The 12,421-nt window shown below is 59.9% G+C and overlaps 3 protein-coding genes across 4 annotated transcripts; all 3 read left to right on the forward strand.

Moving 5' to 3' along the window:
• Positions 1-2,924: 2,924 nt before the first annotated feature.
• S100A16 (S100 calcium binding protein A16) lies at positions 2,925-5,795 on the forward strand. Of its 2 annotated transcripts, none has more exons than XM_062631753.1 (3): positions 2,925-3,055; positions 5,143-5,304; positions 5,392-5,795. In XM_062631753.1, the coding sequence occupies exons 2-3, from the start codon at positions 5,149-5,151 to the stop codon at positions 5,554-5,556; spliced, it is 321 nt and encodes a 106-aa protein (XP_062487737.1). In that variant the 5' UTR covers positions 2,925-3,055; positions 5,143-5,148; the 3' UTR covers positions 5,557-5,795. The 2 variants fall into 2 exon arrangements, with proteins under 2 accessions (XP_062487737.1, XP_062487736.1); XM_062631752.1 differs by lacking the exon at positions 2,925-3,055 and adding an exon at positions 4,207-4,444.
• Positions 5,796-8,547: 2,752 nt separating this feature from the next.
• Positions 8,548-9,640, forward strand: LOC134170394 (protein S100-A4-like). The gene is made up of 2 exons (XM_062631755.1): positions 8,548-8,701; positions 9,442-9,640. The coding sequence occupies exons 1-2, from the start codon at positions 8,561-8,563 to the stop codon at positions 9,604-9,606; spliced, it is 306 nt and encodes a 101-aa protein (XP_062487739.1). The 5' UTR covers positions 8,548-8,560; the 3' UTR covers positions 9,607-9,640.
• A 1,474-nt stretch (positions 9,641-11,114) lies between these two features.
• On the forward strand, positions 11,115-12,066 carry LOC134170395 (protein S100-A4-like). The gene is made up of 3 exons (XM_062631756.1): positions 11,115-11,237; positions 11,586-11,740; positions 11,843-12,066. The coding sequence occupies exons 2-3, from the start codon at positions 11,603-11,605 to the stop codon at positions 12,005-12,007; spliced, it is 303 nt and encodes a 100-aa protein (XP_062487740.1). The 5' UTR covers positions 11,115-11,237; positions 11,586-11,602; the 3' UTR covers positions 12,008-12,066.
• The last annotated feature ends 355 nt before the right edge of the window (positions 12,067-12,421 follow it).

Here is a 12,421-nt window from a genome sequence, read left to right on the forward strand (position 1 = left end):
TCGGGGCTGGGATGGTGGCGGGTTGTTACCAGCTTGCAACCAGTTTTGTATAAATTAATAAAGGAAAACACTGGAAAATCCCAGCCAGAATGGGGTGATGTTGTTTGTCTTTGGTGGGAGAGGGAAAGGGGGGGGGAAAAGAGGGATGGGGCTGCAGCCACCATGGCTTTGAGCATCGCTCGCTGCTGGGTTGCTGGCCCCAGTACTGAGCTTAGGGTACAAGGGCTGCTGCAGGGGTAGAAGGGATTCTGTGGGGGTACAAGGGATGCTGCAGGAGTACAAGAGATGCTGTGGGGTACAAGGGATGCTGTGGAGTACAAGGGATGCTGCAGGGTGCAGGGGATTCTGTGGGGGTACAAGGGATGCTGCAGGGGCATAAGGGATGCTGTGGGGGTGCAAGGGATGCTGCAGGATTACAAGGGATGCTGCAGGGGTACAAGAGATGCTGTGGGGTACAAGGGATGCTGAGGGGGTGCAAGGGATGCTGCAGGGGTACAAGAGATGATGTGGCATACAAGGGGTGCTGTAAGGTACAAGGGATGCTGCAGGGGTACAAAGGGTGCTGTAGGGTACAAGGGATGGTGCAGGGTACAAGGGATGCTGCGGGATACAAGGGGTGCTGCGGGGTACAAGGGATGCTGTGGGGTACAAGGGATTCTGTGGGCTACAAGGGATGCTGCGGGGTACAAGGGATGCTGCAGGGTACAAGGGATGCTGTGGGATACAAGGGGTGCTGTGGGGTACAAGGAATGCTGTGGGGTACAAGGGGTGCAGGGTACAAGGGATGCTGTGGGGTACAAGGGATGCTGCGGGGTACAAGGGATGCTGTGGGTGAGCATGGTCCTGCTTTAATGGTTCTTGGTTCCTGGGGTGGCTCCTGCTCAGTGGTCCCCATTTGTGGGCACCCCACAAGCAGAACCAGTGTGGTGTGCACAGACCAGGCACCCCCAAAGCTCAGGGCACGGGCTCAGAAGGGTCCCCTCCATGTCACAGGAGGTGGGATTTCGCTGTCGTTGCAGCACATTGGAAAGCAGGGAATGCCACAAAGTGGTGGCTCAGCGGGATGGGGCTGAGTGCGTGGACGGCCAAAGAATGGGCTTGGAAGGGTGCAGAGGGCTTTAAGTTATCCCCCTCTTCCCTCTTCCACTGCTGTGCTCTGTGTCCTGGAGGCATCTCCATGGGATGGAGACCCCTGAAACAGAGCTGGCGGAGGGGCCTCAGCAGCGTTGGTGCTGCAGGGACAAGCCCAAAGGTGAACAAACCCAACCCAAACGTGATAGGACCCGAGGCAGGGCCATGGTGGCTGCAGCGCCGACACCGTGGCTCGGCTGTGGCCACCCTGTGTCTCCTCTCACCTTGGGCTGGATTTCACAACGGGAATGACTATTTATTGTCCCTGCCTTGGCAACAAGTCCATGGAAATGAAGCAGAGAGGTGTGGTGTGTGCTTAATGAGGCAGGAAATGTGTCAAATGGTTGGGGTGATGATGGGGGGAAAAGGGGAGCCGAGGCTCCGGGATCTTCTTCCCAGCACCAGGCTGGGAACGTGCCATGGGCCTCTTGGCTCCCATTTGTGGTTGGGAGACCGGCTCCTCGGCGTGACGGGGCTGTCGGGAGCTCGGGAATTCCTGCAGCGTGAGGCAGCCTTGATAAGGATCTGTTGTAGATGGGAAGCCCTTGGAGGTGGGAGGAAGAGCTCAGGCCAAGGTGGTCGGTGCTCCTTGGGGAGCCAGTGTTGACCATGAGGGCAACGCCATGCAATGCGCTGTCTGTGCCGGGAGCACCATCACGGTGGTCCCCCAGAGACCCCCAGATCTGGGTCTCGTTGCCCCCCCTTTCCCATGGAGCAGCGCTCGTCCATGAGACACCAAAGTGCTCCTGACCCTTCAGACCTGAAGCTGGTGGGCACCACCGGGGAGCCCCAACCCCATGGGGAAGTGCCTTGTGATGGCTCTGGATGGGACGTGGCTGCTCCGAGCACCCGCACACGCCCTGGATGCCTTGTAAAAAGAAGGGCCTGGATGCGGTTGTGACATCTGCCAGGCCCAGGAGGATAATGAAAGGCCGTGATTCAGAGGTGAGCTGTCTGCCTGCAGGGTCCGGGAGGGATTCCCACCCTCCTGGGATGTTGCATCAACGATACGGGAGCATCGCGGTTGAGAGCCGGCTGCTTCCTCCCAACCGAGATTAGGAGGAAGCCAGTGGAGAGCCTCTGCGATGACACATCTGGGGTGTCCCTAAAGGTCCTCTGAGCAGGTAGCTCCTGCCTGGAATAGATCACCTCCTCCTGCGCATCCTTAAATAGGCAGCTCCCAATAACGCCCCTATCTCATCTTGGCATCAAATCGCTGGGCCATGGCGCTGGGAGACGTACAAGGGTACAATTTGCTGGGACAATTAATTATGGAGGTGACTACACAAGCACAGCTACCAGGTGGGGAAGAGCTTTAGCTGGCCCAGTGCACCTAGGGATGGTTGAGAGATGGAGAAAACCCTGCTTGGAGCCGGTGCTGATGCTTCCAGCCCCCCAAAGAGCAGCCCCAGCCCCTTGCACCCTTGAGAACAAGTGGTTTTGGTTCAAATAAATGACGTCTGCACCTTGTGGGACAGCTCCCGTCCCACACCAGCCCCATAGTGGGTGGTTTGGAGTAAGGATGGGTGATGGGGATGCACCAGGGGATGGAGGAGCTGGGTTTTAGTGTGGTGCGTGGCTGGATGGGAGCCCACCACCCCTTCGGCATAATGGGGTCTTTTGGGGTGGTCCCCAAGCACCTTCCATCACCCCTCTTCCATGCATGGGAAGGAGCCGGAACCGGGTCCTGCTGCTCGCACCGACCCGTCTCGGGTGTTGCAATCGCACGGAGCCATTTCCCAGGTGAGCTCCGGCCTGGGAACGCCCCGGGAACGTCAGGGAGGGGTGGGAGCCTCTTTAAAAGCCCTGCTGGGCCCCGTGCTATGGGTGCAAGGTGAGCAGAGAGCGGGTGCCGTCGGCTCCCATTGACCGTGCTGCCGGAGCGGGGACAGACAGACACAGCGGGACCCACGCGGGCTCTGAGGTGGGGAGCAGGGAGCCAGCATGGGGATACTGGGGTGGGAATGTTCAACCAGGGACGTGCTGGGGCACGTCGGGTGCTGGAATCCCCTTGAGCCCTTCGGCAGCTCCAAGTGTGTGGGGCCGGGATGGAGGGGACCCGATGGATACAAGGGGAGCGTCAAGGGGGTGCGTGGTCCAGAGTGGGGCTCAGCAGCTTCCATCGAGCTCTGCTGCCTATGGAGGGGCAGCACATGGGGGGGGCGCCGGGGGGATCTGGCCCCTGGAATAGGGATATTTGCTTCCTGCTGTGGGTACTGCCGAGCATGTGAGGAAGAAGAGGGAGAGGTGAAGGAAGAAGGGGGACCATGGGCAGCCTCGTCCCCTTGTCCCCCTATGGGGACAATGTCCCCGTGCCCCTGCCTGGCCTCGGGGGCTCGTGGTGGGGCTGGGGTGCAGGCAATGGCAGGAGCTGTGAGTCAGCACTGAAGCAGCAGCCACGATGCCCCAAGGATGGGCTGGATGTTGGTGGCCGGGGATCGGTGATACCAGTGTGGGGTCTGCACCCAGTGGGTGCAGGGGGTGGGTGCTAGCTCCCAGGGTGCTGCTGATGAGCTTTTGTTGGCTATTAATGGCCTGGAATGAGGAAGGGTCGGGGCTGGAGATCTCCTGTGAGCGGTTCCAGCTCCCAGTACCCTGCAAGTTGGGGATGGTCCTGCAGGATACAGACACAGCAAAGGCTTTCATGGGGACAAGGATGGCTTGGGAGGGCACCCAGCCATGCCAAGGGATGCAGGGATGAGCCTCGTGTCTCCTGTCACCACCCTGAGGTGCCGACGTCCCCGGCCTGGAGCTGGATTGGGGAGGATCAGTGCAAAGGGAGAAGGGACCCGAGGCAAGTCTGGGGCACGGGGCAGGTCCTGCCTGCTTCCAGGATGGAGTCACCCTCCTGGATGATGCCCCAGAGCAGGGAACGTGCTGGGTCACCCCTTTGGGGCCGTTCGTGCCGCCCCGTTGGCTTCCTCCACTGCTGCGATGGTGGCCATGGGCTGGTGTGGATCAGCATGGATATTGAAGTGACTGGGAACAGCATTCCCAGCTCAGCCCATTCCCTGCCATCGGCAGGGCAGGAAAGAGCCGAGGCCGGACAAGGTGACGCAGTTTCCTTCCCTGCCTGCATCCTGGGCAGGATGCGGCCGCCGGACCCCGTGACGAGGCCCATCCTGTTGGGTCCATCCATAGGAACGAGCTCGGAACCCACCGGGAAGAGAGAAAGGGGACCCGGGACATCGAGCAGAGAGGCAGGATTGGAGCCGGGCTATGGGGCTGCTGTTGGCTGGGGGGGCTCGGGCAGATCCAGACCTGCCCTGGGCAGGGTGTTCCCGGTGCGGTGAAGCAAGAGGAGGGCTGGCCGGTAATTCCTGCCCTCATCCCATCGCACGGCTCCTCCCTAGGCAGCCCTGGGAAGCCGCGGCCCCGCGGAGCCCCGGTGCCGTAATGACTGCCCCGACCCACGCATGGAGGCGGCCGCCCCGAGGGGCAGGAGGGGCTGATGGTGTGGGGCGGGTGCACGGAGCAGCGCCTGCCCATGGGCACTGCTGGCTCTATGGAGCCCTTCCATAGAGGCTGGGGTTTGCCTGCGTTGGGGCTTGCGGTGCCCCCCATGGAGGGAATGGGTTGGGTTGGATTGGGTTGGGTTGGAAGGGAGCTTAAAGCTCATCCAGCTCCATGGGCAGGGACAGCTTCCACCGGAGCAGGGTGCTACTTGAGCACTGCCAGGGATGGGGCATCCAAACCTTCTCCGTTCAACCCACCCCATGTCCCACCACCCTCGCAGGGAAGAGCTTCCTAAGATCCCATCTCCAACCCCCCTCTGGCAGGTTAAAGCCATTCCCCTTGTTCTGTCCCTCCATCCCATTGTCCAAAACCCCTCTCCATATTTCCGGCACTGGAGCTGCTCTGAGGTCTCCTCTTCAGGAACCTTCCCTTCTCCAGGCTGACCCAGCCCAGCTCCCTCAGCCTGGCTCCAGATCCTCCTTCTCTTGCCCTCCTCTATGATGGGCACACAGAGGCTCCCACATCCCCATGCTTGACCCCTAACCCGCCCCACAGGCATCCATGGCCGAGTGCACGGAGCTGGAATGGGCCGTCCAGGTCCTGGTGAACAACTTTGACAAGTACTCGAGCCGCCGCTGCTGCTGCAAGAAGCCGCGGCGCATCAGCAAGAAGGACTTCCGCAAGATGCTGAGCTGCGAGCTCAACCACATGCTCACGGTGAGCTTGGGTTCATGGGGTCCCCCCCAACACCCACGTCCCCCTTGGTCCCCGGGCTGAGCCCTCTCCGTGTCTCCTCCCCTTCAGGACACTGGGAATCGCCGGGCGGCCGATAAACTCATCTGCGACCTGGATGAGAACAAGGACGGGCGCATCAGCTTCGAGGAGTACTGGACCTTGATAGGCGGCATCGCCAGCCCCATCGCCCAGATCATCCGCCAGCAGGAGCAGAGCGTCAAGCACACCAAGTAGCGGCTCCAGCCGAGCCTCCGGCATCACCTCCCGCTCCTCCATAGCTCCCTGCTTCTCCCCCCAATCCCATTGCTAAGCCCTGCCCCGAGCCCCAGCTCGCCCCGGGGCACCCTGGTCTCCCAGAGCCACGCCAGGGTGTGATGGGGTGGGAAGACCCTAAGGGTGGGAGTTGGGGGGGTGCGAGGCCATGGCAGCCTCCGGGGGCCCTGGGCCGTGCTATCCCTGCCTTCATCCTCACCCACAAGAAGGGATGGGATGGGCTTCTCCTCATCTAGGACATGAGCTCTGTCTGTTCTCAGCCCTCCGGGGCGCCAAGCCCATCGCAACCCGGACCCCCTTCAAAGCGATGGGGTCTTTCTATGGGATGAAGGGTGCCTTTCCCCTTGCCCAAGCTGGTGAAGGCTCTGCCCTGCTGGTGTCCTTCAGGCTCGGGGAGCGGCGCGGTCCCATCCGGCCAGCACCACCCGGGGTTATTTATTGCAGCAATAAAGAACGGAGGAGCAGCGGGTGATGCTCAGGCTCTGCCTTCCCTCCATGCGCTCTGGGGACATGTGTGGGGCAGAGGGAGGGGTCTGCCCTGGCCCCATAGCCCCCGAGCCACCACAAGGTGTCAGCAGACACCGCGGTCTCCCAGCCCCATAGCACCCAAACCCATTGCCTGCGGCGCTGGGCACGGATGCTGCTGCCCCACACCATGATGGGGGGGGGGGGGGCACTCTTCATGCCCTCATTGAGGGGTCCATCCGGACGCTACAGCCCCACATCCATGGGGTGCATTGGGGATGCATCTCGGCACACTGAGATTCCCACTCATCACTCCGGGATGAGAAAGGCTTCGCGGCCCCGCTTGTGCCGGGATATCCCGGTGGGAAGCGCGCTGCAGCGCATCCCTGCCATGTCCCCATCGCTGGCATCAGCCCAGCGCAGCAGCCCTGGGGATTTTCCACTGGGATCGGACTCATCCCAGGGTCTGTGAGCAGGGAATGCCCCCCCCCCCCCCCCCCCCCCACGGCAGCCCCTTGGAGCCGGGATCCCGTTGGAGCCGGGATTCCCTTCCAGCCGTTCCCCCTCCGCTTCCCACCCGAAGCAGGAGCGCCGCTGGTTCCTGCAGCACCGAGGGTCCAGGGCAGACCGGGGGTGTTCCCATGGGATGCGGTGATGGGCAGGGCTGCGGCTGAGTCATGGAGCAGGAATCCCGCTGGGCGAGGGCAGGGCTGGTGACTCACGGGCTGGTGATGGGGCTGAGCGGGGTTAGGCTGCACCCACTGCTCACACGGGAACCCATGGATTAGGGATAGACCCTCAGGGTGAGGGGCAGGCAGCTCCCAGCTCCCTATTCCTGGCTGCAGACTGTGCAGGATGCAGGCATCCGGGCTGGGACCTGAGCAGCCTCTGTGTCCATGCTGGGTGATGCTGGGTGAGGGACCCAACCCTTTGGAGCAAGCAGGAGGGGATGTGTGGGTCAGGGACAGGGCTGCATGGGCACGGGGTGCGCTGTGTGCCTGGCTCATCCCATCTCTCCCCACCGCTGCGGAAGGGCTGGGGGGCAAGGAAGGGCTCTGATCCTGAAACTGATCCCCCCCATTTGCCAAACCCACACATTGAGGTTGATGCCGTGGCCAGGGAGCACCATCTGTGACTCCTCCGATGCCCTGTGCCAGGAACAAGTGGATGAAGGACCTGGAGGACAAGGAAAACACGATGGACATCAATGGGCTGCTTTATCATGCTCTGCATTGACTTCTACACTGAAGCCAGGCAGCATTGAGCCCTATGGCTTGAATAAAACCATTGTCACCTCCCCAAACCCTTGTGGAACGCATTAAGGGGGGGGGTGTGCTTGGGACCATCTGTCTTGAAAAGGGACCCCTTGGTGTGGGGGACAGTGCAGTGATCCATGGAATGGGTTGGGTTGGAAGGGAGCTTGAAGCTCATCCGGTTTCAACCCCGTGGAAGGGAACCCTTCCTCTAGAGCAGCTTCCTCCAAGCCCCATCCAACCTGGCCTTGAACAGTGCCAGGGATGTGGCACCCACAGCTTCTCCCTTCAACCCATTCCAGTATCCCACCACCCTCCCAGGGAAGAACTTCCTTATATCCAGCCTGAACACCCCCTGTTCCCCCTTGTCCCATCACTACAAGGGAGGAGATGGGCTGAGGAGCCCCTAGGGATGCCCCATCCCTTTGCTCGCGCCTCCATCCCCAGCCTCCCCCAGCAGCACCCAAACCCATCCACCTCTTCCTAATGGGATCACTCGGCTCGGTAGGCAAAAATGAGGTGTGGATGAAAGCACCTGCATGGAACAGCCCGGAGGCAAGAGGGCTCCATGGGCTGTGCCACCAGAGCTGGGCTATAAATGCCCATCGAGCCCCGGCGGCAGCATCCTGACTCCTCACTGCTGCCTGGTCCCTGGTGAGTCCCTGCTCCCCTTCCTCTTCCATCACCCCTTGTCGCTGCCCCTCTGCAGCATCCTCACTCCTCACTGCTGCCTGGTCCCTGGTGAGTCCCTGCTCCCCTTCTTCCATCACCCCTTGTCGCTGCCCCTCTGCAGCATCCTGACTCCTCACTGCTGCCTGGTCCCTGGTGAGTCCCTGCTCCCCTTCCTCTTCCATCACCCCTTGTCTCTGCCCCTCTGCAGCATCCTCACTCCTCACTGCTGCCTGGTCCCTGGTGAGTCCCTGCTCCCCTTCCTCTTCCATCACCCCTTGTTGCTGCCCCTCTGCAGCATCCTCACTGCTGCCTGATCCCTGGTGAGTCCCTGCTCCCCTTCCTCTTCCATCACCCCTTGTCGCTGCCCCTCTGCAGCATCCTCACTCCTCACTGCTGCCTGGTCCCTGGTGAGTCCCTGCTCCCCTTCGTCTTCCATCACCCCTTGTCGCTGCCCCTCTGCAGCATCCTGGCTCCTGGCTTAGGCACCGTTCGCATCAGGGTGCTGGGAATTGGACCCGTCCCCATCCTGACCCCGTCCCCGGTGCTGTGCCCTGCAGGCACACGGCAGGCTGGCGATGGCGTGTCCCCTGGAGCAGGCGCTGGCCGTGATGGTCACCACCTTCCACAAGTACTCGGGCAAGGAAGGGGACAAGTACAAGCTCAGCAAGCAGGAGCTCAAGGAGCTGCTCAACAAGGAGCTGCCCGTCTTTGGGAGCGTAAGTGTGGGGACGCACCCCTTGGCTCTAGGGGCTGTAGGGGCGGGAGCAAACCAGCCTTGGGTCTTTCCATGGATCACACTGATCTGTGCATCCCTGCCCGAGGGATGCAGCCCATGTGGAGCCATGGAATGGTTTGGATGGGAAGAGCTCTTAAAGCTCCCTCTAGAGCAGGTTGATCCAAGCCCCGGCCAACCTGGCCTTGAACGCTGCCAGGGATGGGGCAGCTTCTCCATCATCCCATTGCAGCTCCCCATCACCCTCATAGGGGAGAACTGCCCCAGATCCCATCTTAACCTCCCCTCTAAGCCATTCCCCCTTGTCCTGTCCCTGTGTGCCACAAAAGGCAGGATGAAGCAGGGAGGACCTGAGCTGGAACATACTTGGACCTGAAGGAAACTTGGCTTTCTTGTGCTCACACCAATATTTTGCTTGGCAAGGAGAAGCCTGCTCCAATTTCACTGTTTTATATTGGGCTTAACCCTTAATTCCCTTTAAAATGGGAGGTGAGATGTTTTAGCCCAGCTCCTTCATGCCCAAGAGGCGCATTTGCTGTACCCATGCCGGCACACCCCACATCTCAGTATCCACCTGCATCCCTAAAGGCCCTTTCCTTCTCCTTGAACCCATAGGGATGGAAGCCAAGGCTTTCACACCCATCCTTGTGAGCAGTGGGGCTGGATGGGGAGCACCTCACTCATCCATGCACCCCAAAACCCCACTTTTCCCCCCTCCTATAGAAGCAAATGGATGATGCCGAGTTCAAGAGGCTCATGAACGACCTGGACCACGACAAGGACAGCGAGGTGGACTTCAAGGAGTACGTCTGCTTCCTGGCCTGCATCACCATGGGCTTCAACGAGTTCTTCAGGGATTGCCCCACCAAGCAGCACCGCAAGAAGTGATCCCATCGGGGCTTCCAATAAAGGCTTTCCCAAAGGCTGGCGTTGTGCTTGGGGTGACTCACATCTTCCTCCTGCTCCTTGGGGTTTTCCATGGAAGCATCCTTTGGAAAAGCCAGCCCTGGCTGCAGGCAATGGATTGGGATATCCCCCCCCTGCACCATCCCTGCTGGCTTGGGGGGAGGTTTAATGCATGTTGGGGTTAAACCCGAGCTTCCCTGAGCCTGGCTTGGCTTAAAGCTCAGCACAAGCTCCCATTGGGTTTGGGGAGGGGAAGCTGGGCTGGAGGAACCACAGCAAGACGCAAGGGCCATGCAAAGCGTAGAAGCCAGAGCGCATCCTGCAGGGAAAAGCTAAAGGAGACCCTCGGGGTATGGATAAACCCATGGGGATCACCCTGAGCCCCCCAGGTTTACCATGGGGCCGTGGTGAGCACATCAGGCTATGCCAGCGCTTGTGGAGCTCGGGTTTTGCCCCCCTTCCACCCATGGCCACAGCAGACGATGCTGCAGCCCCGCTTCAGCCTGCCCCCATAGCCCCAAAGGAACCATCCTAGATCCAAAGAGCTTTCATCAACCCCCTACAGCATTGCATGGTAAAGAAGACCCTAAAGTCCTCCCTGAGCCCCAGACTTCACTTTGCCCCTTCCCAGGGTCTTTATAAAGAGCCCCTTGCAGTGATTTACACCACTTTGCACTGGTTAATAGAGGGATGGGGGTCAGGTTTGTGCCTTTCTCTTGCCCATATGGTCCTTAAAGAGCCCCCTGGCCTGGGGAAGCTTCATCCCCTGTTTTCCCTCACCCTTCTAAAGCCTCATTTCCAGGCTCCAAAAGTTCAGCTTTAGCTCACAAAGTCTCCTTTTCGCATCCAAGTGCTTCAGTTCTAGGCTCTGGATTAAGATTTTTAGGCTCCAAGCAGTTTCTTGAGTGTCCAAACCCTCTTTTGGAGGCTCCAAGCCCCTCTTAAAGGGCTCAGAGCCCCCTGTTACCCATTGCTCTTTATCCCGGGGGGGTCAGGGACACTTTGGGTGTTTATCAGGGGATTCCAGGCTCCCAGCTCCTGCTTTCCCCTTGCCACGTGCCCGGGGCACGCAGTCAGCAGCATCATTCCCCGTTACACAACGGGGCTCTTGTGACTCATGGCCCTTGCACTTAGGAAACAGAAACCGAGTTAAAAACAGAACAACTCCCCCCCCCCCCCCCCCCATTCCCAACCCGAACTCCAGCACAACAACAAACCCATGGATAAATCCTGCTCGGCTCCAGACATCCCTGGGGATGCTGCCAAAACCATCTTGCCCTGCACTGCATCCCCTGCCCTCGCTGGCAAGGGTGGGATGAGGTGCCCCCCACTCCCTTGACTTCATCCCTTATCCATAGGGATTCTCCTCCGCCCCATCCAGCCCCATTGTGCTCTTTCCATCTACTCAGTGGTGCAGGAACGGGATGGTCTGGGGGGGTCAGGGCTGCTCCTGTGGTTTTTTCCTCTCCTCCCTTGCCAGCCAATGTCCAGGCAGGCTCTGGATCAGCATTGGTGCCTTCCCAACCGGATAGCGAGGGAGGTGTCCCAGGCAGGGCTATAAATGCTGCCTCATCCTGCCCTTCCCATCCTTGGCTGTTCCCTTTGAGCTGTTGGTGAGTTGCTTTTCCCCTCTTTTCCCCCTTTATCCCACTCTCCAGATGTTGCTAAAGGCACATCTGCCCCATCCCACAATGGGGTCCTCCTATAGAGGTTTTCCCCTTGGGGCTTCTCCTGCAAGGAGCTGAGTTTGGAGGCTGGGAAAGCTGCTTCCCCCCATGTTCTCCCCTTTAATATGGCTTTTTTGGGGGTACCCAATGTGGGAGGGTGAAGCTAACGGGGAAGTGGTGATGCAGGAGTGGGGCATCGAAGAGCCTGCAGTGTCTGTGGGGTATGGGGGTGCATGGGGGTGCATGGGGATGCTGCTCTCTGTTCTCACCCACTGGTGCTGTTGGTGCCTCCAGGCTTGCTGCTCTTCCCCATGGCATCTCCCCTGGAGCAGGCGCTGGCCGTGATGGTCTCCACCTTCCACAAGTACTCAGGCAACGAGGGGGACAAGTACAAGCTCAGCAAGCAGGAGCTCAAAGAGATGCTCACCAAGGAGCTGCCCAGCTTCAGCGTAAGCATGGGGCAGGGGGTACCACATCCCACGGTGGACGCTGGGATGCGGGGATGCGGCCAGATGGGATGCAAAACCCCATTTAACCCCCTTTGCTTGCAGAGACAAGCCAGTGAGGCCAGTTTACAGCAGCTCATGAGCCATCTGGACAGCAACAGCGACAGCGAGGTGGACTTCCAGGAGTACGTGATCTTCTTGGCCTGCATGGCCATGATGTGCAATGATTTCTTCCAGGACTGCCCTGATAAGATGCCTCGTAGGAAGTGAGCAGGGAGCCTCCCGTTGTCTTCCTGATGCTCTTGTAATAAAGGATGCTTTCAACCCAATGCTTTTGCCTGCTTTGCAATGGGGGGGTTGTTGCCTCAGGGACACTGGAGAAAATCCCGGTTTCCTTGGTTTCCTTTCCGTGTGAGCATTCCAAGTTCTGCTTGGGAATAAGGAGTCTGGGCACTGCGTTCCCTGAGCCCTTGTAAAGCACCCGTTAGGATGAGTCACTGCCCTGCAGCCCTGATAACCCCTTCGTGGCCAGGCAAGGCAGGAGCTTCCCCAGGGATTAACGGGTGGATAACTCCTTGTTTCAGCCGTAATCACATGGAATCAGCATCTGTCCCCACGGGGCAGGACCTGCCATGCTGGGAATCAGTTTGTCCCCCATGTGAATCCTCCTGGAGCAGGGTTTCC

The sequence above is a fragment of the Pezoporus occidentalis genome, unplaced genomic scaffold (assembly GCF_034315485.1).
Source record: "Pezoporus occidentalis ecotype Australia unplaced genomic scaffold, CSIRO_AGI_Poc_V1 ctg373, whole genome shotgun sequence".
NCBI classification, from domain to species: domain Eukaryota; kingdom Metazoa; phylum Chordata; class Aves; order Psittaciformes; family Psittacidae; genus Pezoporus; species Pezoporus occidentalis.

Coding starts and splice junctions, on each gene's coding strand:
- LOC134170394 (XM_062631755.1), top strand. CDS start 8,561: ATGGCGTGTCCCCTGGAGCAGGCGCTGGCCGTGATGGTCACCACCTTC. Junction 8,702..9,441: donor AGCTGCCCGTCTTTGGGAGC/GTAAGTGTGGGG, acceptor CCCCTCCTATAG/AAGCAAATGGATGATGCCGA.
- S100A16 (XM_062631753.1), top strand. CDS start 5,149: ATGGCCGAGTGCACGGAGCTGGAATGGGCCGTCCAGGTCCTGGTGAAC. Junction 5,305..5,391: donor AGCTCAACCACATGCTCACG/GTGAGCTTGGGT, acceptor CCTCCCCTTCAG/GACACTGGGAATCGCCGGGC.
- LOC134170395 (XM_062631756.1), top strand. CDS start 11,603: ATGGCATCTCCCCTGGAGCAGGCGCTGGCCGTGATGGTCTCCACCTTC. Junction 11,741..11,842: donor AGGAGCTGCCCAGCTTCAGC/GTAAGCATGGGG, acceptor CTTTGCTTGCAG/AGACAAGCCAGTGAGGCCAG.